The 22,899-nt window shown below is 44.6% G+C and overlaps 1 protein-coding gene across 8 annotated transcripts in view; it reads right to left on the reverse strand.

The window, feature by feature from the left end:
- LOC106607418 (bromodomain-containing protein 4) overlaps positions 1 to 22,899 on the reverse strand; it is a 72,289-nt gene that overhangs the window by 15,341 nt on the left and 34,049 nt on the right. For 6 of the 8 annotated variants that reach the window (XM_045720671.2, XM_045720674.2, XM_045720673.2 and 3 more), the window contains 17 exons: positions 19,714 to 19,849; positions 16,461 to 16,849; positions 15,580 to 15,981; positions 14,558 to 14,686; positions 13,823 to 14,101; positions 13,261 to 13,478; positions 11,943 to 12,310; positions 11,510 to 11,617; positions 11,013 to 11,251; positions 10,287 to 10,506; positions 9,440 to 9,894; positions 6,595 to 6,907; positions 6,236 to 6,342; positions 5,637 to 5,799; positions 3,080 to 3,207; positions 2,096 to 2,301; positions 1,470 to 1,737 (listed from right to left, as the gene is read on the reverse strand). In XM_045720671.2, the coding sequence (XP_045576627.2) occupies positions 1,470 to 1,737; positions 2,096 to 2,301; positions 3,080 to 3,207; positions 5,637 to 5,799; positions 6,236 to 6,342; positions 6,595 to 6,907; positions 9,440 to 9,894; positions 10,287 to 10,506; positions 11,013 to 11,251; positions 11,510 to 11,617; positions 11,943 to 12,310; positions 13,261 to 13,478; positions 13,823 to 14,101; positions 14,558 to 14,686; positions 15,580 to 15,981; positions 16,461 to 16,849; positions 19,714 to 19,849 (4,128 nt within the window). The remainder of the gene's footprint in view (positions 1 to 1,469; positions 1,738 to 2,095; positions 2,302 to 3,079; positions 3,208 to 5,636; positions 5,800 to 6,235; positions 6,343 to 6,594; positions 6,908 to 9,439; positions 9,895 to 10,286; positions 10,507 to 11,012; positions 11,252 to 11,509; positions 11,618 to 11,942; positions 12,311 to 13,260; positions 13,479 to 13,822; positions 14,102 to 14,557; positions 14,687 to 15,579; positions 15,982 to 16,460; positions 16,850 to 19,713; positions 19,850 to 22,899) is intronic. The other 2 variants (XM_045720667.2, XM_045720666.2) reach the window with 2 other exon arrangements.

Here is a 22,899-nt window from a genome sequence, read left to right on the forward strand (position 1 = left end):
GAGGCTCAGTAGTGTGTGTGGCCTCCACGTGCCTGTATGACCTCCCTACAACGCCTGGGCATGCTCCTGATGAGGTGGCGGATGGTCTCCTGAGGGATCTCCTCCCAGACCTGGACTAAAGCATCCGCCAAGTCCTGGACAGTCTGTGGTGCAACGTGGCGTTGGTGGATGGAGCGAGACATGATGTCCCAGATGTGCTCAATTGGATTCAGGTCTGGAGAACGGGCGGGCCAGTCCATAGCATCAATGCCTTCCTCTTGCAGGAACTGCTGACACACTCCAGCCACATGAGGTCTAGCCTTGTCTTGCATTAGGAGGAACCCAGGGCCATGTGCACCAGCATATGGTCTCACAAGGGGTCTGAGGATCTCATCTCGGTACCTAATGACAGTCAGGCTACCGCTGGTGAGCACATGGAGGGCTGTGCGGCCCCCCAAAGAAATGCCACCCCACACCATGACTGACCCACTGCCAAACCGGTCATGCTGGAGGATGTTGCAGGCAGCAGAACGTTCCCCACGGCGTCTCCAGACTCTGTCACGTCTGTCACGTGCTCAGTGTGAACCTGCTTTCATCTGTGAAGAGCACAGGGCGCCAGTGGCGAATTTGCCAATCTTGGTGTTCTCTGGCAAATGCCAAACGTCCTGCATGGTGTTGGGCTGTAAGCACAACCCCCACCTGTGGACGTCGGACCCTCATACCACCCTCGTGGAGTCTGTTTCTGACCATTTGAGCAGACACATGCACATTTGTGGCCTGCTGGAGGTCATTTTGCAGGGCTCTGGCAGTGCTCCTCCTGCTCCTCTTGCACAAAGGCGGAGGTAGCGGTCCTGCTGCTGGGTTGTTGCCCTCCTACGGCCTCCTCCACGTCTCCTGATGTACTGGCCTGTCTCCTGGTAGCGCCTCCATGCTCTGGACACTACGCTGACAGACACAGCAAACCTTCTTGCCACAGCTCGCATTGATGTGCCATCCTGGATGAGCTGCACTACCTGAGCCACTTGTGTGGGTTGTAGACTCCGTCTCATGCTACCACTAGAGTGAAAGCACCGCCAGCATTCAAAAGTGACCAAAACATCAGCCAGGAAGCATAGGAACTGAGAAGTGGTCTGTGGTCACCACCTGCAGAACCACTCCTTTATTGGGGGTGTCTTGCTAATTGCCTATAATTTCCACCTGTTGTCTATTCCATTTGCACAACAGCATGTGAAATTTATTGTCAATCAGTGTTGCTTCCTAAGTGGACAGTTGGATTTCACAGAAGTGTGATTGACTTGGAGTTACATCGTGTTGTTTAAGTGTTCCCTTTATTTTAGATTTTTTTCATGACTCTCTCGTCTATCTACAGCAGATATATGGTGAGCATATATGTTTGGACCATGGAATCGCAATAATAAGTATCGTGATAACATATCGTGAGGACCCTGGCAATTCCCAGCCCTACCAACTATGTGGGAAACGAGTCTCACCGCTTCTCTCCTCCTCCTCTCCTGCTCGCGGCGTCGCGCTAGCTCCCTCTGTTGGTCCTGGGCTGAGGGCTGGGGTGGTGTGGGGGCCTGTGGGGGCTGGGGGAGGGCAGCGGGCTGGGCCTGGGGGGCTGGAGCCTGGGGTTGCTGCTGGGGTTGGGGGGCCTGGATGTGTTGCTGCTGCTCCAGACGTCTGCTTCGAGGCTCCTCATGAACCCTCCTCGACTGCTGCTGAGGCTCCAGGATATCCTCATCATCCCTGTCACGACCACTGAGAGAGAGAGGAGTGAGTTTCCCCAAAGGCTTTGCAGCAAACGTTCTCTTGACGACCAAGACTTACTCATAGAACAGCAAAGTGCTTCAATTTGACACATTTTGTTCATTCATAGAGAGAAAAGGAATGAGTTTCGCAAAGCTTGGTAGCTAACATGGTAGGTTCTTTCTGTTGACAATCCCAGACCCGCAAGACTCACAGAACAGCAAAGTGAAACTTCATTTGACAAATTTCGTTCGCTCACACACACAGAAAATGTATCGTCAAACATCGATGTTGAAATACACAGAGAAACATTGAATGCTGGGTTGAAAAACTTCGGAGATTTTGAAGACAACCCAACTGTAATCCTCACCGTAGTTTCTCCTGCTCCCGGCGCAGTTTGTCCCTCTCAGCCTGCTCTGCCTGGGCCTTAAGAGCCTTTTCTCTCTCCTCTTTCTCCCGGGCGGCCCGGCGGAACTGCTCGAAGCTGTCGCTAGATGACTTCACTGCAGACAAGGGCGCTGACGTGGGCTTCTGGGCCAGGCTGGCCCACGAACCCATGTTCTTCAGTTTCACATCCTGACCGATGGATAGATGGAAAGATAGACGGAGAGTGAGACAGAGACACAGGTAGACAGATGAGCGCGAGGGGGGGATTGAGGAAGAGCAGATACGTTAGTATTTGATCATGACTGACCAAGGGGTCGACTCATTACATAGCCACTCATTTCAATAGTTTGGCTATGACGGTATTCTCATTATAAGAGATAATATACAGGGTATACCAAACATTAGGAACACCTTGATACACACGGGAAACTGTTGAGCGTGAAAACCCAGCAGCAGTGTAGTTCTTGACAAAAAACGGTGCGCCTGGCACCTACTACCATACTCTGTTGAGGCACTTCTAAATCTAAATGGCACACCTACACAATCCAGGTCTCAATTGTCAAGGTTTAAAAATCCTTCTTCAACCTGTTTCCTCCCCTTCATCTACACTGATTGAAGTGGATTTAACAAGTGAGACCAATAAGGGATCATAGCTTTCACCTGGATTCACCTGATCAGTCTGTCGTGGAAAGAGCTTCATGTTTTGTATACTCTGTATTACATTTACATTATAGTCATTTAGCAGATGCGCTTACCATGAGCGACTTACATGAGCAATTAGGGTTAAGTACTTTGCTCAAGGGCATGACGGCAGATTTTTCACCTAGTCAGCTCTGGGAATCGAACCAGTTACCTTTCGGATACTGGCCCATACTAGGCTACCTGCTGCCTAGTATGGGCCAGGAGTTATATGTTTATAATAAGGTGTATGTGTGTATGGCAACGTGCTGCTTGGTCTTCCACCCACCTGTACCTTTTTGGGCGCGACGGGCATTTTGGGCTCCTGTTTGAACTTGTCTGGCAGGGAGGAGGGAGGAGGACCGCTGGGCTCTGAGGAACGGATGACCGGCCGAGAGCTGTCCATCGACTTTACATCTGATGCACATAAACACATACAAGGAATACAGACTATGGTCAAAAAGAAAGACATATGCACTCATTTGCTTTGCACCACAGACAATCACGTTTATTCTTACGGAACGTGTGTTTGTCTGCAAATGAGCACTATTCCCCAATATTGTTCTTCCATACACAGTACACCCCCCATATAAAAACACACACACTAGGGCTGGGCAATATGGCCAAGGTATTTGACACTATTTTATGTTTTTGAATCATAAAAGTCCTACATTTGCTTTATGAGTAGTGCATGACCCTAGGGTGGCAACACATATATTCTAAGTGTTTATTAATGTGGCTTTCTCCATTCTGATTGATTTAAACACAATAAAAGTGCATTTCCTGCTCTCATTTGAGATCATTTCCACACTGCCGCATAGGCCTGCACGTTATGGGCAATCGTTTTTAACCAAATGTTAACTTGCGATTTAGATCAAAACACTTTGAACTGTTGTAATCATGGAAATATAATGATTATTATAATTCTATAGTTAGAATATAATAGCAGGCACTTTGAATACAGTGTTTGACATGATAACGAATGAAAATGCCAAGGAGTTATTTGTGACAGAGTAGAAACCAAAGTGTTGGTCAGTGTTTTCCAGGGGACCCTATAATCTTCGGCTACATTAAACGTTTACTATTACTTAATGTAGATAGCCATTTCATGCACTGAAATCAGGTTGTATTAGTTAGCTACATTTGTTCTGACGCAGTAGATTTATTAGCTAGCCAGCTGACTAGCGGTGAGCATTAGCGGCTAACACAATTGATTTTAGCCACAACTTGCGAAGACAAGACAAACTAGCTGTTTGCAGACAGTTAGAGAAACTAACAGTGTAATTACAGAACCTTTGTGGATTTATGTTAATAAGCAAAGTGGAAAGGAGCTTTGTTGTATCTGCTGCATTGACTATGCAGTCTCGTAGTCGAAGCATTAACCTCTCTGGTATCATTGGGACGCTAGTGTCCCACCTCGACAACAGCCAGTGAAATTGCAGGGTGCCAAATTCAAACAGAAATCCCATAATTAAAATTCCTTAAACATACAAGTATTATACACCATTTTAAAGATTAACTTCTTGTTAATTCAACCACAGTGTCCGATTTCAAAAAGGCTTTACGGACGAAAGTACACAATGCGATTATGTTAGGACAGAGCCACAAAACACCATACAGACATTTTCCAGCCAAGGAAAGGACTCACAAAAGTCAGAAATAGCGATTAAATTAATCACTTACCTTTGATGATCTTCATCTGGTGGCACTCCCAGGACTCCATGTCACACAATAAATGTTTGTTTTGTTCAATAATGTTCCTCTTTATGTCCGAAAACCTCAATTTTGTTGGTGCATTTAGTTCAGTAATCCAAAGGCACAAAGCGCGCTCTCAACATCCAGACGAAAAGTCAAAAAAGTACAATAAAAGTTCGTAGAAAGATGTCAAACGATGTTTAAAATCAATCCTCAGGTTGTTTTTGTCATAAATAATCAATAATATTTCAACCGGACAAAAGCTTCGTCAATAGAAAAGGAGAAACAAGAAAGGTGCGCTCCCGATCACACGCTGGGCTCATGTCTGGAAATGTCCACTGTCCTCTCATTGAAAGTGCTGTATCTCCCTCATTTTTCAGAGTAAAAGCCTGAAACAATGCCTAAAGACTGGCCACATGTAGAAGAAGCCATAGATATCGTGAACTGGGTACTAAGTCTTTGTATGGTGGATAGGCTTTCAATGGAAAAACAGCCTTTCAAAATAATAGTACTTCCTGGATGGATTTTCCTCAGGTTTTCGCCTGCCATATCAGTTCTGTTATACACAGACATTATTCTAACAGTTTTGGAAACTTTAGAGTGTTTTCTATCCAAATCTAGGCACCAAATCTAGCAGAATGGATGAGGAAACAGCCCTTGCCTTAAGCCCTCTAGGCCTGAGTAGCAGGCAGTTTAATTTGGGCACGCTTTTCATCCAAAATTCCGAATGCTGCCCTTTATCCTAGTGAAGTCAACTGCCCTACTTGATTGACAGGGGGCGGGGCTTGGTGAGAGAGTGAGAGCAACGACTCAAGTAGCGGAGTAAACTATAAAAGAGGACGTTACACACGGCGGAGTTGCGTAACACATTTAACAAACCAAACATTGAAATACCATTATAGAAGTTACAGTAAAAACTCAAACCGGTCAGTGCATCAATACCGGTATATAGTAAAATACAGTATAACGCCCAGCCCTAACACACCAAGTTCTGTTTTGCTATCCTTGTGGGGACCAAAGAATTGATTCCTATCCTATTTTCCTCTAACCCTAAATCTAACCCTGAACCTAACCATAATACTAACCCTAAATCCCAAAAATATATTTTTTCCCTTGTGGGTCCCAGCAAGGGTCCCCACAGGTGTACTCACTCTGCTGTGCATGACCTGGTAGAGAGGGCTTGCTGTGGCAGTCTGGGTGTTTGTGAGGGTCTTGTCTCATGGCTGGGCCGAAGGGCTCTCCTCCTCTCATCACTGGAGAGGGAGGCAACTTCTCTTCTTTCAAGCCTACCAGGGCCGGGGGCGCACGCTGCTCCTTCAACACAGCACAAAGCCGGACAGGGTTAAAGGCGCATTCTGGAAGATGTTCTGCTGTTCAATGGTCGTTTCGATGAATGTTATTCACCCATTAAAAAACAGACTTAGGATTGTGGCTTAAATGCTTGCTGTCCCTTCAACAAGCACATAGAAATAGGTTAACGCGTACATTCCCCACACAGAGGCTCTATCGAATTTCACACGGCACAACCAGAGATCAGGTATCCAGGGATCCAAATAGTATTTGTTTTCATTTAAATACGTTCAGCTTTTCATTGAGCCTGCCTGGAGTTCACTTTTTTTTAGGATTAGTCTATTAACTTCATTGTGCCAGGCAAGCTCAAACAATCCAGCGAAGCTATAGTACTTGAGAGAAAACAAATATTATTTGAATGCACGTTTTCTAAACAGATCCAGACACACACAATACTCACTTTCTTGGGCTGCAGGTTGTGTGGCGGAGACTGGTGCGTTATGGGCGGATACTGGGGGAGGTGGGGGGAATGCATCATGATGGGGGAGGGGTTCTCCCTTAGGTGCCCTGTAGGCAGAACAGAAAGGGAATGATTAGAAGCACCATTTAGTCTGATTCAAATCCTACAGCAGTGTCCTAACATACCGAAACACACAACGTTCTAAATTGTCCCTTTTGCAGTCATGCTGTATAGATTGCTGTGTTATAATAATGTAGTTCCTGAGATAGTACACACTTCCAGGTTTTATGAGATCTGAGGTTTTCCAATAAATTGATCAATCAACCAATTTAATCAATCAATCAACACTTGAGTCTCACCGCTGTTGTATGGATCAGCCTTGATCTGTCGAGGGGAGAGGTGTTGCTGGATGATGTGCTGTGCTTTGGCGGAGGACTGCATGGACCCCTTGTGTTGCCCTGCAGCGGCATGCCTGTCTGACTGACCCGTCTGCTGCGCCACCGGCCCCTGGGAGGGGTAACCCATCTGGGCATGCTGCTGCAGGTGGCGGGCAACCTGGTGCGGGGGTAGGATCTGCTGGGGCTGGCGCGAGGGGGGGGTGGGTTTGGACTGGGGCTGGGGAAGCTGGACTGAGAGCTGGGGTGGCTGAAGAGAGGGTTGGGAGGGCTGGACCTAGGATAGGAGGATAGGATCAATTTAATGTCCCAGAAGGCAAATTTTACTAAGACACACAGTGACTCTGTATAAGAAATAAACAATGTACATTACACACTCACCGTACACAATACAAATATTATAAAAGCATTATGTGGACCCAAAGAAGAGTAGCTGCTGCTTCTGCAAAAGCTAAATGGGGATCCAAATAAACTAGGGCTGACCCCATTTAGTCGACAGGCTGTTGGTCCCCAGATTTTCTTTTATCTAACAGTTTTTTATTTTCATGGTGTACAAGACACCCGTCTGATTTGCGCCCGTCTCGGTGAACTAATCCATTGCGGCAACCACAGGGATGGAACAATCCATCACTCTTAAGTTATATGTATATGGTTATAATATGTAAAAAAAACTCAATCTAATATTATTGTATAAGAAATGCGCTTTCTCCCGCGTTGGATATGGTTGCCGTCCGCGGTTTTTGAAATAATCTTCTGTGCGCCGTAGAATTGACGCCTTTCCCTATGTTGCCATCTACATGATGGCAAAATGAACCAGCATATTGGGATTGAGAACAATGCAGCAAAGGCAGCAGCAGAATGGATGAGGAAACAGCCCTTGCCTTAAGCCCTAATTTTTCCCCGGGGGGGGGGGGGGGGGCTCGGTTGGTTGAGGGGCAGCTCTTGGGGAACTGTGGGAGGATCTTGGATGGTTGGTGGCCTGGAGGTTGGGGTCTTGGGCCAGTGGGTCGCTGGTTCGGGTCCGCATTTTAACTTGGTGGGAGATCTGTCGACGTGACCTTGGGTGGGATGCTTGACCCCTCCTGTGGGTCGCTCTGGACGGGAGACGGTTAGATGACTGAACGTAATGTAAATGTTGAATGGCTTTACTGCAGGTAGATTGTATTTTTTAAAATATTTTTAAAAACAATTCCAGACAGAATAACCTACTGTTTTTTGACGAACTCCAAGGTCCTCTGAAAATACTAGTCCCTTGCGAATCGACATCCCTGTGTTTTGAGAGAAATGTCTGTTTGACAGGTGTTGCTCACAGATTGCGGAAGAAAACAATAACTGATTTGACAGCACCACAACCAGCATCGAGCTGTAGGACTAAGAGCGCATCCTGTTTAGTCTTAATACGGTCAATTATTTAGGCCTATATTTTAATATATAGTCTAATGTATCAATCAATCATTTATTCGTTCATGCCATCACACAGCATACGAGACATGCATGCTTTTGAAATGAAATCAAGCAGTTTTGTTTCAAAATTAAATAAAGTGAGCTTTGAATAACTAGCCTAAACAAGAAATAAACCGCAATTCACAAATGCATGCAACTGTTTTTAGTCTGCTGCAATAAAGGCTTTATATATTATTCGTTAGAACAGAGTCTATGGCACACTTATTTAGTGTTGTTTACACTGTCCCAATTGGTCAGAAAAAAGTATATTGTAATCTAACAGCAGCTGTTTGGCACACAATACTCACGCAACGCTTGCTCCTATACCCTCCTTTTTCTGGACCTCCAGTAGTTTCCACAACTAAGTCAAATGTCTTCACACACATCTGACTTGCCCTTTCCCTCCTGAGCAACCAGTAAACATTCTCCCGTTTCAAGTTTATTTTTCACATCATCTGCATCCGGACGTGCTACCTGTCCCAGACTTGCTGTCCCAGACCTGCTGGAACCCTGACCTATTCACCGGACGTGCTACCTGTCCCAGACCTGCTGTTTTCAACTCTCTAGAGACAGCAGGAGCGGTAGAGATACTCTCAAAGATCGGCTATGAAAAAGCCAACTGACACTTACTCTTGTGTTACTGACTTGTTGCACCCTCGACAACTACTATGATTATTATTATTTGACCATGCTGGTCATTTATGAACATTTGAACATCTAGGCCATGTGCTGTTATAATCTCCACCCGGCACAGCCAGAAGAGGACTGGCCACCCCTCATAGCCTGGTTCCTCTCTAGGTTTCTTCCTAGGTTTTGGCCTTTCTAGGGAGTTTTTCCTAGCCACCGTGCTTCTACACCTGCATTGCCTGCTCTTTGGGGTTTTAGGCTGGGTTTCTGTACAGCACTTTGAGATATCAGCTGATGTACGAAGGGCTATATAAATACATTTGATTTGATGATTTAGCTGTCGACATTACTGTGTTTATTTTTTTTTAACCAATTAATTGATGTGATTATGATAGGCTATTGGTCAGGCCCTATTGGTCACATACATGCGATGCTTACATGTGTCACGTAAAGAGAGCAAGGGTTGAGGGAATAGGGAATGTTTTTCCTAAACAAATGAGTGATTTCAGTAACAGAACTTCTGTCAGAAACAAGTAAGAAACTATATGGCTGTAATGATGTTGCAGCTTCAGCACGGACAGCTCAATAAACACTTGCTGTGCTGTCTTTTGCTGCAGTAGGGAGGAGAGCGAGACAACGTGCGCCAGTCACATACAGGACAACTCATTCGACCAATATTATTTTTAGTCGGGGACAGCCCTAAAATATATTACACACTCAACATATACACAATACAGACCTGTACAGACTGCAGGAGGGGAGCCTGGTTCTGTTGTTGTTGGCGAACCTGGAGAGACTGCATGATCTGCTGGGGATTGTGTGGTTGTTGGCCAGGTCTTCCCTGGCTCTGTCCCTGCTGGAGCTGTTGCAGGTAGAGATGCACCTGGCGGAGGGGTAAGGGCGGAATCACCTCCTCATCATCCTCCAGGAGCATCTGGGGGGGCTTGGAGGACAACAGGCCCTGAGGGGTGAGGGTGGGGGGGGAAAGGGGCCGCTGCTGCAGGGGCTGAGGGGGGGCGGGGTGGAGGATGTGGGGCTGAAGGTGGTGCTGGGGTGGAGGGACTTGTGGCTGGAGCTGTTGTAGTAGTAGGGTTGGCTGGGTCGCTGGTTGCTGCTGCTGGGGGGGTTTGGGAGGTAGAGCTGCTGCCCTGTGGCTGGGTCGAGACGGCTGCTGGGGCAAGGCGATGTGTAAAGCTACATGCGAAGAGGAGGAAGGGAAACAATGAGAAAAAGGTGGTTAGGAGAGTCATGATGGAAACATCACGATGAAAAAAAGTCAAAGGACTGCCTAGTTAATCTAATCATAGGTCAATAAATTCTTAGAATAAACGTTTAGGAAGCCTTCAGATAACCCAAGACCAACTTATTGCAGAACTGGGTTCAAATAGTGTTTTCTTTCAAATACTTATCTTGCGCTCAATCGATCCTGCCCAGTGCACCAGATGGGTGGGATTGGAAAATGATGGACTATTCCATTGGTCCCATTATGCCAGGAAAGCTCAAATCAACCATAGTATTAGTATTAGAAAAAATACCAAAGACTATCAGATCTCAGGCAGGTGTGGCTTGAAGAGGCCGGGACTTACCTGGGTTAGGGTTGGGGTGGATGGGGTGCTGGTTGAGAAAGGGGTGCGTCTCCGGGGACACGGGCCCCGCTGCCGAGTGAACGTTGAGGTGGGGGGGCACGGCAGGCGACGAGGAGTGGTGGTGTTGGGACAGGTGCATGAGGGGCTGCTGGCTGAAGTGGGGCAGCAAATCAAACGTGTTCTCCAGCAGCTGGGAGGACTCCAACGCCGTGACTGTTACCTAGACATTACACACACGCACCATCATACAATGAACTTCACTGCTGCACTTTTCTAAATGCTTTTTTAGTTAGCTGTAAAGTCCCACTGTACAGTCCCCATCCCATCAAATCGTATTGGTCACATACACATATTTAGCAGATGTTATTGTGTGTGTAGCGAAAAGCCCCACTACATGTTTTCTATATCGTCTTACTGCTGTTTTTAAGTCCTGTAATAAGCTTTTATGAAAACAGACAATAAAATGCTATTTTGTCGTATCTTTAGGATCACATAGAAAATAAGCATTCAAGCTTTGTTTTTCCCCCATAATTGATCATGTATGCAATGTTAAGTATCTTAAATAAATCCTGTACTTGTGTATTTTCCTACTTGCACTGACTTTTCTGAGGGAACATGTACTTACGACTGTGATATGTGGTTATCTAAATGACCAAAATGTTAAATATGTCTCCGGCTGGAGCAGCTTACTACTTTTAGTTCTCTCATAAATTCAATCAATCTTACCGGGGGAGGGGCCATGTAGGTGGCGGGGGAGGGATTATGGTGCTGTTGTTGCTTCAGGTGGATGCTGGGCTGCAGAACAGGACCCTGGGGGTGAAGGTGGCCCTGGGGGTGAGGGTGGCCCTGGGGGTGAGGGTGGCCCTGGGGGTGAGGACCAGCTCCAGACATGGTATGGTGGAGATGGGGCTTCTTCCCTTCGTTGGTCCCATGGCCTTTCTTCTGTTTCTGTTTAGGAGGGATTCCTGACAAGAGAAGGCAGAGAGGAAATCCTGACTACTGAATGAAGCTTTCGTCTATCAATTCTGAATACGTGATAAAAATCTGTTGTTGACCACAGCCACAATGTGAGATTGTTAAATATTGAAGTATTGACCATGATATATGCATGAGGTAAATAATATGGGGCACATGCGAAATACCTCAATGTTACACTTCAAACCAAAGAAGATAAAAACAACATTTGAGGAGTGAAATGAGAAGGGCTTGGTGCGTGTTCCTACCCTTCTCCTCATCACTGTCTGAGGAGCTGGAGTCGCTGCTGTCGGAGTCAGAGGAGGAACTGGCCTTGACCTTGGCGGCCGTCATGGCCTCCATGGTCTTCTCTGCCACTATAGGAGAGGTCGGCACGTGACTCAACATTTTCTCAAGACACACCATCTTCCACAAACATGGTGTTTGGTCAACATAAAACTACATTGCTAAGACAAAGTTAAAGGAAACCGTTTGGCAAAACGATAAAAAGTTACCGAGGAGCTAGAGGAAAGCTGTGGGAAAATTATCTTAATACCTCGTTTTTCATGTTTTTGTAACCGCAATTTTGGGATATATTTGAATGAATTACGCAACATCATTACATTTCAAATTATTTGTAGGGGGTCAGGGAGTTTCTGTTTGGCAACAGGGGGAGGCAAAGACACACATGTTGAGACTCACCAGGAACCTTCTTCTTGTTCTTGCGGAGGCACGACGACACGTATCGCTCCAGCTCTCTCAGCGTGGACGGCTTGAGTGTCTCAAAGTCTATCTCGATCTCGTCGGGGTTGGAGTTCTTTAGCGAGGGCTCTCTGGACTGGATGATGTGGACTACACGGCCTAGCTTGTCGCCGGGCAGCTTGTTGATGTCCAGACTCAGCTGCCTCTTCTCCTCATACGACATGGGCTTACCCTTCTCCCCGGGGGCTCCGGCTGCAGCCGGGTCCTCCTCCAGGCCCAACACGGGCTGCAGAGCTGGGGGCTGCAGCGCTGCCTGAGGGCCCAGGGCTGCGGAGTGGTTGTTCTTCACCACACCTCCCTCCTTCTTACTGCAAGATCAGAGCAGAACATATAAACTATCAGTACAATTTCAACTGGAAGAGAATAACCTTTGTCTATTCCAATGTCCATACAAGCATACTACTTAGAATGAAGTAGTGAATTCTAATTAGTATGCTAGTAGATGGACATTGTAATGTAGCCACAGTAACGTAACATCTCTGGTAAATGCAGAAAGAGCAGAGGCAAAATACAAATCATGTTACCACACTTGCCGTGGAAATGAGACAGAAGCTTATAAATGGCTTAGAGGATTAACAACAAACAGCTTCATGAAGTCATTTGACAAAGGCAATCAGTGCTTTGAGGTCAGCAACGTTTAAAATGTGTCAATACAATCCATGCGCTCAGCAAATTATGTGTCCCCTTAAATGTCACAGGTCCTGACTTGTGAACAAATTTTTTATTTAACCTTTATTTAACTAGGCAAGTCAGTTAAGAACAAATTCTTATTTTCAATGACTGCCTAGGAACAGTGGGTTAACTGCCTTCTTCAGGGGCAGAACGACAGATTTTTACCTTGTCAGCTCGGGGATTCAATCTTGCAACCTTTCGGTTACTAGCCCAACGCTATAACCACTAGGCTACCTGCCGCCCCAATGCCACACCTAAGACAGAAATTCCCATAGCTGTGTATTGTACTGATGGAGAACCAGGCCAGTACAGTACAGAGGTGTATATGACAAACCAGGATCACTGAGTTAGCCAGCTAACTTTAATAAGCAACCGGAAAGAACTCGTGATTTTCTGTTTAATTAAAAAAGCTACATTTAAATATTTTTTTACCAGTTTTTTAAAAATCAATTTGCCCATTTCAAACTTTTTTTAAAACATCAAAATATTCAGGCAAGTTAGCTGGCTAACTCCTTGGTCCTGTTTTGTAGCATACCCCTCCTCTCAGCTTGGCTCAATAGTGTGAAAAAGCCATTATTGTTCCTACCTGGGTTTCTTGGTCTTCTTGGGCAGGAGCTCCTTGTTGTTGTTGCTGCTGCTGTTGTTGTTCTTGGTCTTCTTGGGGAACTGAATGGCCGGCTCCGGGATCTCTTCCACCGCTCCTTTCCTTTTGTGCTTGTCTTTCTTCTTCTCCTTCTCTTTTCTCTTTGGTTTGCTGGCCTGTGGCTGCGAGAGGGCTGCCAGCTGCTCATGGACAGCTTTGAGCTGTGACAGACAGACAGGAAACCAACGGTCAAAAAACAATGGATAGTCATTGACTGGACGTCACCAAATATTCTAGGGGGGTCAGAAAAGACACAGCACCCTTCATCCATCTTCAGGGATTCAATTAGATTTTAAACAACTTTATTTATCCATCAAATGTATCACAAATGGATGCTATTAGTGCCAACATAGAAAAATCAGGAAGAAGATATTTATGAGGGGGTTATGGTTCATTTCAATAATGTATGATGAATAGAGATGTCATTAGAGAAGCTGGAACCTTTAATCAGGGGAAAAATCCAATCCTATTTGCATTCCATGTTGTTGTTTTGGTCTTTCCTCACCTGTTCCTGCAGCTCGGCCAGCCTCTGGGCTCTCTCCTCCTCCAAGTCGTTTGTGGAGGATTCCGACTCAGAAGACGAATCACTGGAGCTGTCCGAGGAGGAAGCAGGGTGTTTGACCGAGGAAGCAGGACCTAGGATGGAAGAGGCTGGGTTTAGGATGGGTGGCGGCTGGGCCTTGATGATGGGGGCGGAGGACTGGAGCAGTGCAGGGGCAGGAGCCGGAGCCAACGTCTCCTCAGGCTCATCTGGCATCTTGGCGAAGCGCATCTCAAACACGTCCTGTTGGAGAAAGAGAGGGAGGGAGAGAGAGGACATACTCAGTGTCAGAGTCTGGATAGAGAACAGAACTGGGTGGTGTTCAATCGGGCACACCGTAGCAAAACTAGTTGCAATGGAAAAGCAAACATCGGCATTCTGATTTTGGAAAAGTTCAGGAACCTATGAATTTCACTCGGTTTCAAAACTTATTCTCCCTACTGAACAACCCAGATTTCAAAATACATCTGCTGCACCAGTAAAACACAGCAAATAGTTTAGCAAACAGGTACATGAAAAGGCCTAAGCTCATGTGGGCATTTGTTATGAAATAGATTTTTGTGACTTACATGTTTATCTGTCACGCGTGAATGTTGCCATTTATATATTTACTATATATCAGACTTGCCACAACTTAAGTTACTTCTGGAAAATGTAAGTAATTAAATATAATTATGACGGTGTTAGATGTGTTATTACCTGTAGTCTGCGTGCCATAGCCACCACCTCGTGGTCGGGTGGGTTGTACTTGTAGCAGTTGGAGAACATTAACCGCACGTCGGCAGCAAACTCCTGGGCGTCTCTGTACTGCCTGTTGTCCAGCTTCAACTACAAACACATCACAACATGTCAACAAAACCACGTCACATTGTTGGAATCCTTTTTGAGGACAACGGCATCCCTTAGAGAGCTACACTTCTTCAGGCTTTCCTTCCAACCCTAATCCAACATAGGGCTCTGGTCGAAAGTACTGCACTATGGGCCCTGGTCAAAAGTAGGGACATTTTATATATATATTTTTATATATATTGTGGCAAAGAAGGGGGTCGAGTGATAAATGGCAGATATGTGAGGGCAGAACTAATAAACGGGCTCTGCCCGATCACTAAAATGGCCACCCCGATCAGAACTACAGATCACAAAATGGCCGACTGCCAAAACTACAATTCCCAGAAGCAAGGGGAACCCTCAGAAGGTGGAGCCGACCCACAGATAAAAGGTCAAGAAAAACCAGGAAGAGAGAGAGAGGGCGGGAAGGATCTATGAACCATAGAGAAAGAGACAATCTACATTGGCTGGATTTACCGTGTATGAGCTGGACTGTTTTGGACTTACCTGTTGGTGTTTAGACCTGGACCTACCGAGGACCAGATTTGTGTACCGAACCCTGCTATCCTTGACCTTACCTGCGGCCTGGGTGGACCAGGACAGCGAAACAAACACACAGGTACTGTCATGTTCGAAAGAACTTTCATTCTGGGCTGACTTTGGTGACAGTTTCCCACTTAATTTGTGACAAACGCTCCTAACTTTGAAGAGGTTTGCCACAATATATATATGTATTGGGGAGTGGCTTTCCATATCTATCTATCTATCTATCTATCTATCTATCTATCTATCTATCTATCTATATATATATATATATATATATATATATATATATATAGGGAAAAAGGGTGCAATTTGAGACACACCGATAATTGTGTTCCATTCAAACCCACCTTGACAGTGGCGAGGTCCATGGGGTGTTTGATGATGTCGTGGTAGTCGTGCAGCCCTAGCATGTCCACGTTTACTGGCTTGTAGAAGGGCCAGGCGTAGGCCGCGTGCTTCTTGTGTAACATGTCTCGAACCAAGCTGGAGCAGTACCGTAGCTGCTCCTGCTGCTTGGGGCTATGTGCCCCTACCCCTGGTCCACCGGGTCCCCCTAGACCGAGACCTATCCCGAGGCCCAGGTGGTGCTGGGAGTCTGGAGCCTCCTTCTTGATTAGCTTGGTGGGCCTGGGGCTTTCACGCCGCGGTAGCGTCTTCCCCGACTTGGACTCGGCTGGAGAAGACTCGCTCAGCTGGTCGTTGGCCGTGGGGGTGGTCGTGTCTGCTTTCCTCTTCTGGCTCTTTCTCTGCTAGAAGGGGGGAAGGGAAAGAGGGGGATAGAGAAATTAGGGGCACGGGGAGAGGGACAGAAAGGGGAAGAAGAAGAGGCAGAGTATGAGAGGAGAATGTGATCGTTTTAGATCAGTTGCAAGGTAATACACATTAGTGTACTTTTGTCAAAAGCATTCTGAACTGCGATTGATTGAGCTTCCTTGGCGCAATGGAAGCAATGGAGTAGCCCTAAAAGTGCAAACCATGCCCATTTGGCACTCCAGAGAGGTTCAATTAAATGCTCAAAGTATTTGAAGGAATGCAAATACTATTTGAATCAAATACTATTTGAAGGGTCGTTCATTATGCATCAAATGGAAGAAAACAGAAAAACAGGGAGCGACCACCTCAACTCTCATTCATTCCCATTTTCCATTTTGCGCTATAATGAACACAACCCAGTTCTGCAAGCAATATACCCCGCACCCTCCCTGTGCATGCCCTCCATCTTACTCACTTTGGCCATGGGCACAGGGTTCTGCAGTATGGGGGCAGTGCTCTGGATGGAGGTGGGGGGCAGGGTGGTCTGGGTGGGGGGAGGAGGCACGGAGGTCATAATAGGGAGCTTAGGAGGGGCCTGGAGAGGCAGGTCCGACGGGCCCAGTGAGTAGGGGGCCCCCAGCTGTGGCGCATGGGCATGGGTGTGGACAGGTAGCGTTGGGGGCACGCGGGAGGGCAGGGCCTGCATGAGGGGCTGAGGAGGTAGAGATGGGGGCCCCTGGTCCTGGGTCTGTTGCTGCACTGGTGGTCCTCTGGTCTGGGGGCCTGGGGAGTGGCTGGAGAAGCCCCGCGTCTGGGGGGTGGTGGACGGAGAATCCATAGTCGGGCCTGGCTTCAAGTTCAGACCTGGGAGGGTGTGAGACACACAGGGAGACAGAACAATGCATTAATGAAATTGAATAAGTATAACTACAAGAAATCTAAGATGTCAATGAAATTATATCCAGCTCAGGGCTCCAGCTATGCATTTGTTTTTTTAACTTGATAGATAATTGGCTAGATGTCAAGCTCAAGCTTCTTGGTTACAGTAGACATTCAATCCCCTCCTGGAGAGAGATCTAGGGCCCTATAAAATCCGCAATACGCAAAATGTGGACGAAAATCACAGAATCCAGACATTAAAACAGAATTCAACAAAATTCTAAATGTATTGAAAAACGTAGCAATTAGTCCAAGTTTACCATAAGACATGAACAGAATGCATCATTGATTCGCATTTCCTGCAACTTTCTGAAGAGGCAAGGGGAATTCCCTGTCTGTGTATGTACGGTGCGCGCGTCTACCACTTTGTGCAGCCGTTAGCATGATGCTAATGAAAAGTCTTCTGGTAGATGGAAAGGCTTCCCCAAAAACCTTCTCAATTAACTTCTTATGGATGGTGGCAGTATTGAGTCACTTGGATGACTGACGTGCCCAGAGTAAACTGCCTCCTACTCACTCCCAGAAACTAAGATATGCATATTATTAGTAGATTTGGATAGAAAACACTGAAGTTTCTAAAACAGTTTGAATGATGTCTGTGAGTATAACAGAACTCATATGGCAGGCAAAAACCTGAGAAAAAAATCCAACCCGGAAGTGATTTGTAGCTCTATCTAATCCCTGTTCAAACTAGTGTCTGTGGGGTCATTTTGCACTTCCTACGGCTTCCATTGGCTGTCAACAGCCTTTAGAAACTTGTTTCATGCGTCTCCTGTTACTGGGCAGAGAATAGGAGCTCAGTCTATCAGTGGACTGCCTGGGACCAGTGAGTTGTTTACTGCGCAGGCACATATGGCGCGCCGCTCATTATTTTTCTTCTGTAATGAATACGCTATTGTCCGGTTGGAATATTATCTACGTTTTATGTTAAAAATACCCTAAGGATTGACTGTAAACATCGTTTGACATTTTTCTACAAATGGTAATGGAACTATTTGACTTTTTGTCTCTTATTTTACACTCACGCATTATGCCTTTGGATAGTGATCTGTACGCACGAACAAAACGGAGGTATTTGGACATAAATATGGAGTATTTCGAACAAAAAGAACATTTCTTGTGGAAGTAGGAGTCCTGGTAGTGCATTCCGACCAAGATCAGCAAAGGTAAGGGAATATTTATAATACTATTTCTGAGTTTAGTTGACTCCAGAACTTTGCTGGTATCTTTATAGCTTTGCTTTGATGGTTGAGCTCTGTACTCAGAATATTGACAAATGTGCTTTCGCCGAAAAGCTATTTTAAAATCTGACACAGCGGTTAAGTAGTAGTATATCTATAATTCTTTCAATAACTGTTGTAAATTTTATCAACGTTTATGATGAGTATTTTTGTAAATTGATGTGCTCATTCACTGTAAGTTTTGGTGGGAATACATTTTCTGAACATCACGTGCCAATGTAAAAAATGGGGTTTATGGATATAAATATGTACTTTATCGAACAAAACATACATGTATTTTGTAACATTGATTCCTGGGAGTGTCATCTGATGAAGATCATCAAAGGTTAGTAATTAATTTTAGCTGAATTTCTGGTTTTTGTGATGCCTCTGCTTGCTTGGAAAATGGCTGTGTGGTTTTTCTTGTTAAGGTGCTGTCCTAACATAATCTAATGTTTTGCTTTCGCCGTAAAGCCTTTTTGAAATCGGACACTGTGGTTAGATTAAGGAGAATCTTATCTTTAAAATGTATGTTAGAGAAATTGTAATTATGAGATTTTTGTTGTTTTGAATTTGCCGCCGTGCACTTTCACTGGCTGTCGTCATATCGATCCCGCTAACCGGATTCAAGCCATAAGAAGTTAACCGTTAACTACAATATAACCTACGCTGACCTGGCAGAATGATATCATGATTATTTGCATCAATCTAGTGGGTATTTGTTTAGCAAACTCTACCATCACATGTGCCAAAACACAGCTAAAAACAGCCTCTTGCTGGTGTGCACTGTAATTAGAGGGCTAAGTACACGCCAAAATGTTACTTTCTCAAAATTTTCTCCAGACCTCAAGTGGTCTCGATGTGGTTTAAAAAAAAATCTACTTCATATTCATCCTCTCCAGCACCACCCCAAAATCAACATGTGAAAATCATGCATTTCTATGTTTTGCAGTAAAAAAGAGAGGAACATAAGTGTTTCCAATTACATTGTTGTTGCCTCGTGTGATTTCAGCCAATTATGAGTAGGCATTGCATACTAATTGTCTACTAATGTCATTGGAAACACTTATCTTCCTCTATCCTTGTTGCTTAAATTGTTGACTGTAAAAACACAATTTTTTAATTGCGCCTCGTGTGCACTTACGATAATACAATATACACGGTATGGTACAAAAACGGTATGACTATATAAAAATGTGGATACCGCCAAACCCTTAATAGAATTAACTTAAATGAATTTTGGTGCCAGTTGGCAACCCATCCCCTTAAGGGATTAATTGACAAACATACATTATGATGATACACAGTGATAATTATTCCTTTTATTTAGTATGAAAAGTGGAGTTTACTCACTCGAAACATGAACCCCCCCCAAAAAAGTCACAAGATATGACAACCTGAAACCTACTGTGCTGGCGCAAGTATTTCCCTTTCAAGAAAAGTTCCAGCAACTATGGTGGACACGTAACCTGGCAAGCACAGCACAGTTCAGTAGGGTATTGGAAACCCCAGGCCAGGAGTGTGTATGTGTTTCAGTGTGTGCCTGTGTGTTTGTGTGCTGTACCCTACCTCCTTCCCGTCGGCCCCGGCCTCGTCCCTTGCCGGTCATGACAGCAATCTCCGTCTCGTCCTGGGGCATCTCAGTAATCTTCTGGAGAAACATCTTCTCCAGCTGCTCAGCCATTAACACTATGTCATCTCCAGGCTTCAGTCATGGGGAGACAGACACTCCATGTTAATACAGTACCAGAAACCAAAGCCAAGACATACCTAGGACCTAGACGTACACAGTAGAGGTCGACCGATTAATCGGAATGGCCAATTAATTAGGGACGATTTCAAGTTTTCATAACAATCGGTAATCGGTATTTTTGGCCACCGATTTATTTTTTTATAAATATTTTTTAGCCAGGCAAGTCAGTTAAGAACACATTCTTATTTTCAATGATGGCCTAGGAACGGTGGGTTAACTGCCTTGTTCAGGGGCAGAACGACAGATTTTTACCTTGTCAGCTTGGAGATTCAATCTTGCAACCTTACGGTTAACTAGTCCAACACTCTAACCACCTGCTTTACATTGCACTCCAAGAGGAGCCTGCCTGCCTGTTACGCGAATGCAGTAAGAAGCCAAGGTAAGTTGCTAGCTAGCATTAAACTTACCTTATAAAAACAAAATCAATCAATCAATCATAATCACTAGTTAACCTGTTAGGGCTAGGGGGCAGTATTGACACGGCCGGATAAAAAACGTACCCGATTTAATCTGGTTACCACTCCTACCCAGTAACTAGAATATGCATATACTTATTACATATGGATAGAAAACACCCTAAAGTTTCTAAAACTGTTTGAATGGTGTCTGTGAGTATAACAGAACTCAAATGGCAGGCCAAAACCTGAGAAGATTCCATGCAGGAAGTGGCCTGTCTGACAAGTTGTGTTTCATCTCTTTTTATTGAAGACTGAGGATCTTTGCTCTAACGTGACACTTCCTACGGCTCCCATAGGCTCTCAGAGCCCGGGAAAAAGCTGAACAATATCGAGGCAGCCTCTGGCTGAAACACATTATCGCTTTTGGCAAGTGGCCGATCAGAGTACTATGGGCTTAGGCGCGTGCCCGAGTCGACCCCATGCTTTATTTTCTTTCGTCTGTTTACCTAAAAGCAGATTCCCGGTCGGAATATTATCGCTTTTTTATGAGAAAAATGGCATAAAAATTGATTTTAAACAGCGGTTGACATGCTTCGAAGTACGGTAATGGAATATTTTAGAATTTTTTTTGTCACGAATTGCGCCATGCTCGTCACCCTTATTTACCCTTTCGGATAGTGTCTTGAACGCACGAACAAAACGCCGCTGTTTGGATATAACTATGGATTATTTTGAACCAAACCAACATTTGTTATTGAAGTAGAAGTCCTGGGAGTGCATTCTGACGAAGACAGCAAAGGTAATAACATTTTTCTTATAGTAAATCTGACTTTGGTGAGTGCTAAACTTGCTGGGTGTCTAAATAGCTAGCCCTGTGATGCCGGGCTATCTACTGAGAATATTGCAAAATGTGCTTTCACCGAAAAGCTATTTTAAAATCGGACATAGAGTGCATAGAGGAGTTCTGTATCTATAATTCTTTAAATAATTGTTATGCTTTTTGTGAACGTTTATCGTGAGTAATTTAGTAAATTCACCGGCAGTGTTCGGTGGGAATGCTAGTCACATGCTAGTCACATGCTAATGTAAAAAGCTGGTTTTTGATATAAATATGAACTTGATTGAACAAAACATGCATGTATTGTATAACATAATGTCCTAGGGTTGTCATCTGATGAAGATCATCAAAGGTTAGTGCTGCATTTAGCTGTGGTTTGGGTTTATGTGACATATGCTAGCTTGAAAAATGGGTGTCTGATTATTTCTGGCTGGGTAGTCTGCTGACATAATCTAATGTTTTGCTTTCGTTGTAAAGCCTTTTTGAAATCGGACAGTGTGGTTAGATTAACGAGAGTCTTGTCTTTAAAATGGTGTAAAATAGTCATATGTTTGAAAAATTGTTTTTGCATTTGAGGTTTTTGAATAACGCGCCACAGGATTACACTGGCTGTTGAGTAGGTGGGACGCTTGCTGTTGGGGCTAGGGGGCAGTATTTGCACAGCCGGATAAAAAAACGTACCCGATTTTAAACTGGTTACTACTCTTGCCCAGAAACGAGAATATGCATATAATTAGTAGATTTGGATAGAAAACACTCAATTTTCTAAAACTGTTTGAATGGTGTCTGAGTATAACAGAACTCATATAGCAGGACAAAATCTGAGAAGATTCCATACAGGAAGTGCCCTGTCTGACAATTTGTTGTCCTTCTGTTGCATCACTATCGAAAATACAGCATCTGTGCTGTAACGTGACACTTTCTAAGGCTCCCACCAGAAAGTGGAATGGGGTGTTTGCTGTCTCTGGGCGAAGAACAGCAGGAGAATTTGTGAGTGGTCAGCCTGGGGACAGTGACACTGGAGATGCGCAGTCACAAGAATTAAAAAAAAAAAAACTTTCAGCTTTTGAATGAATACATTGCCCGGTTGGAATATTATCGCTATTTTACGAGAAAAATTGCATAAAAATGTATTTTAAACAGCGTTTGACATGCTTCTAAGTACGGTAATGGAATATTTTTACATTTTTTGTCACAATGTGCTCGCGCGTCACCCTTCGGATAGTGACCTGAACGCACGAAACAAAACGGAGCTATTTGAATATAACTATTTATTTATTTGGAACCAAAACAACATTTGTTGTAGAAGTCCTGGGAGTGCATTCTGACGAAGAACAGCAAAGGTAATCCAATTTTTCTAATAGTAATTCTGAGTTTAGTGAGTCCCAAACTTGGTGGGTGTCAAAATAGCTAGCCGTGATGGCCGAGCTATGTACTCAGAATATTGCAAAATGTGCTTTCGCCGAAAAGCTATTTTAAAATCTGACACCGCGATTGCATAAAGGAGTTCTGTATCTATAATTCTTAAAATAATTGTTATGTTTTTTGTCAACGTTTATCGTGAGTAATTTAGTAAATTCACCGGAAGTATGCTAGTTCTGAACATCACATGCTAATGTAAAAAGCTGGTTTTTGATATAAATATGAACTTGATTGAACAAAACATGCATGTATTGTATAACAATGTCCTAGGAGTGTCATCTGATGAAGATCAAAGGTTAGTGATGCATTTAGCTGTGGTTTTGGTGACATATATGCTTGCTTTG

Source organism: Salmo salar, chromosome 06 (genome assembly GCF_965601325.2).
Source record: "Salmo salar chromosome 06, fSalSal1, whole genome shotgun sequence".
Classification (NCBI taxonomy): Eukaryota; Metazoa; Chordata; class Actinopteri; order Salmoniformes; family Salmonidae; genus Salmo; species Salmo salar.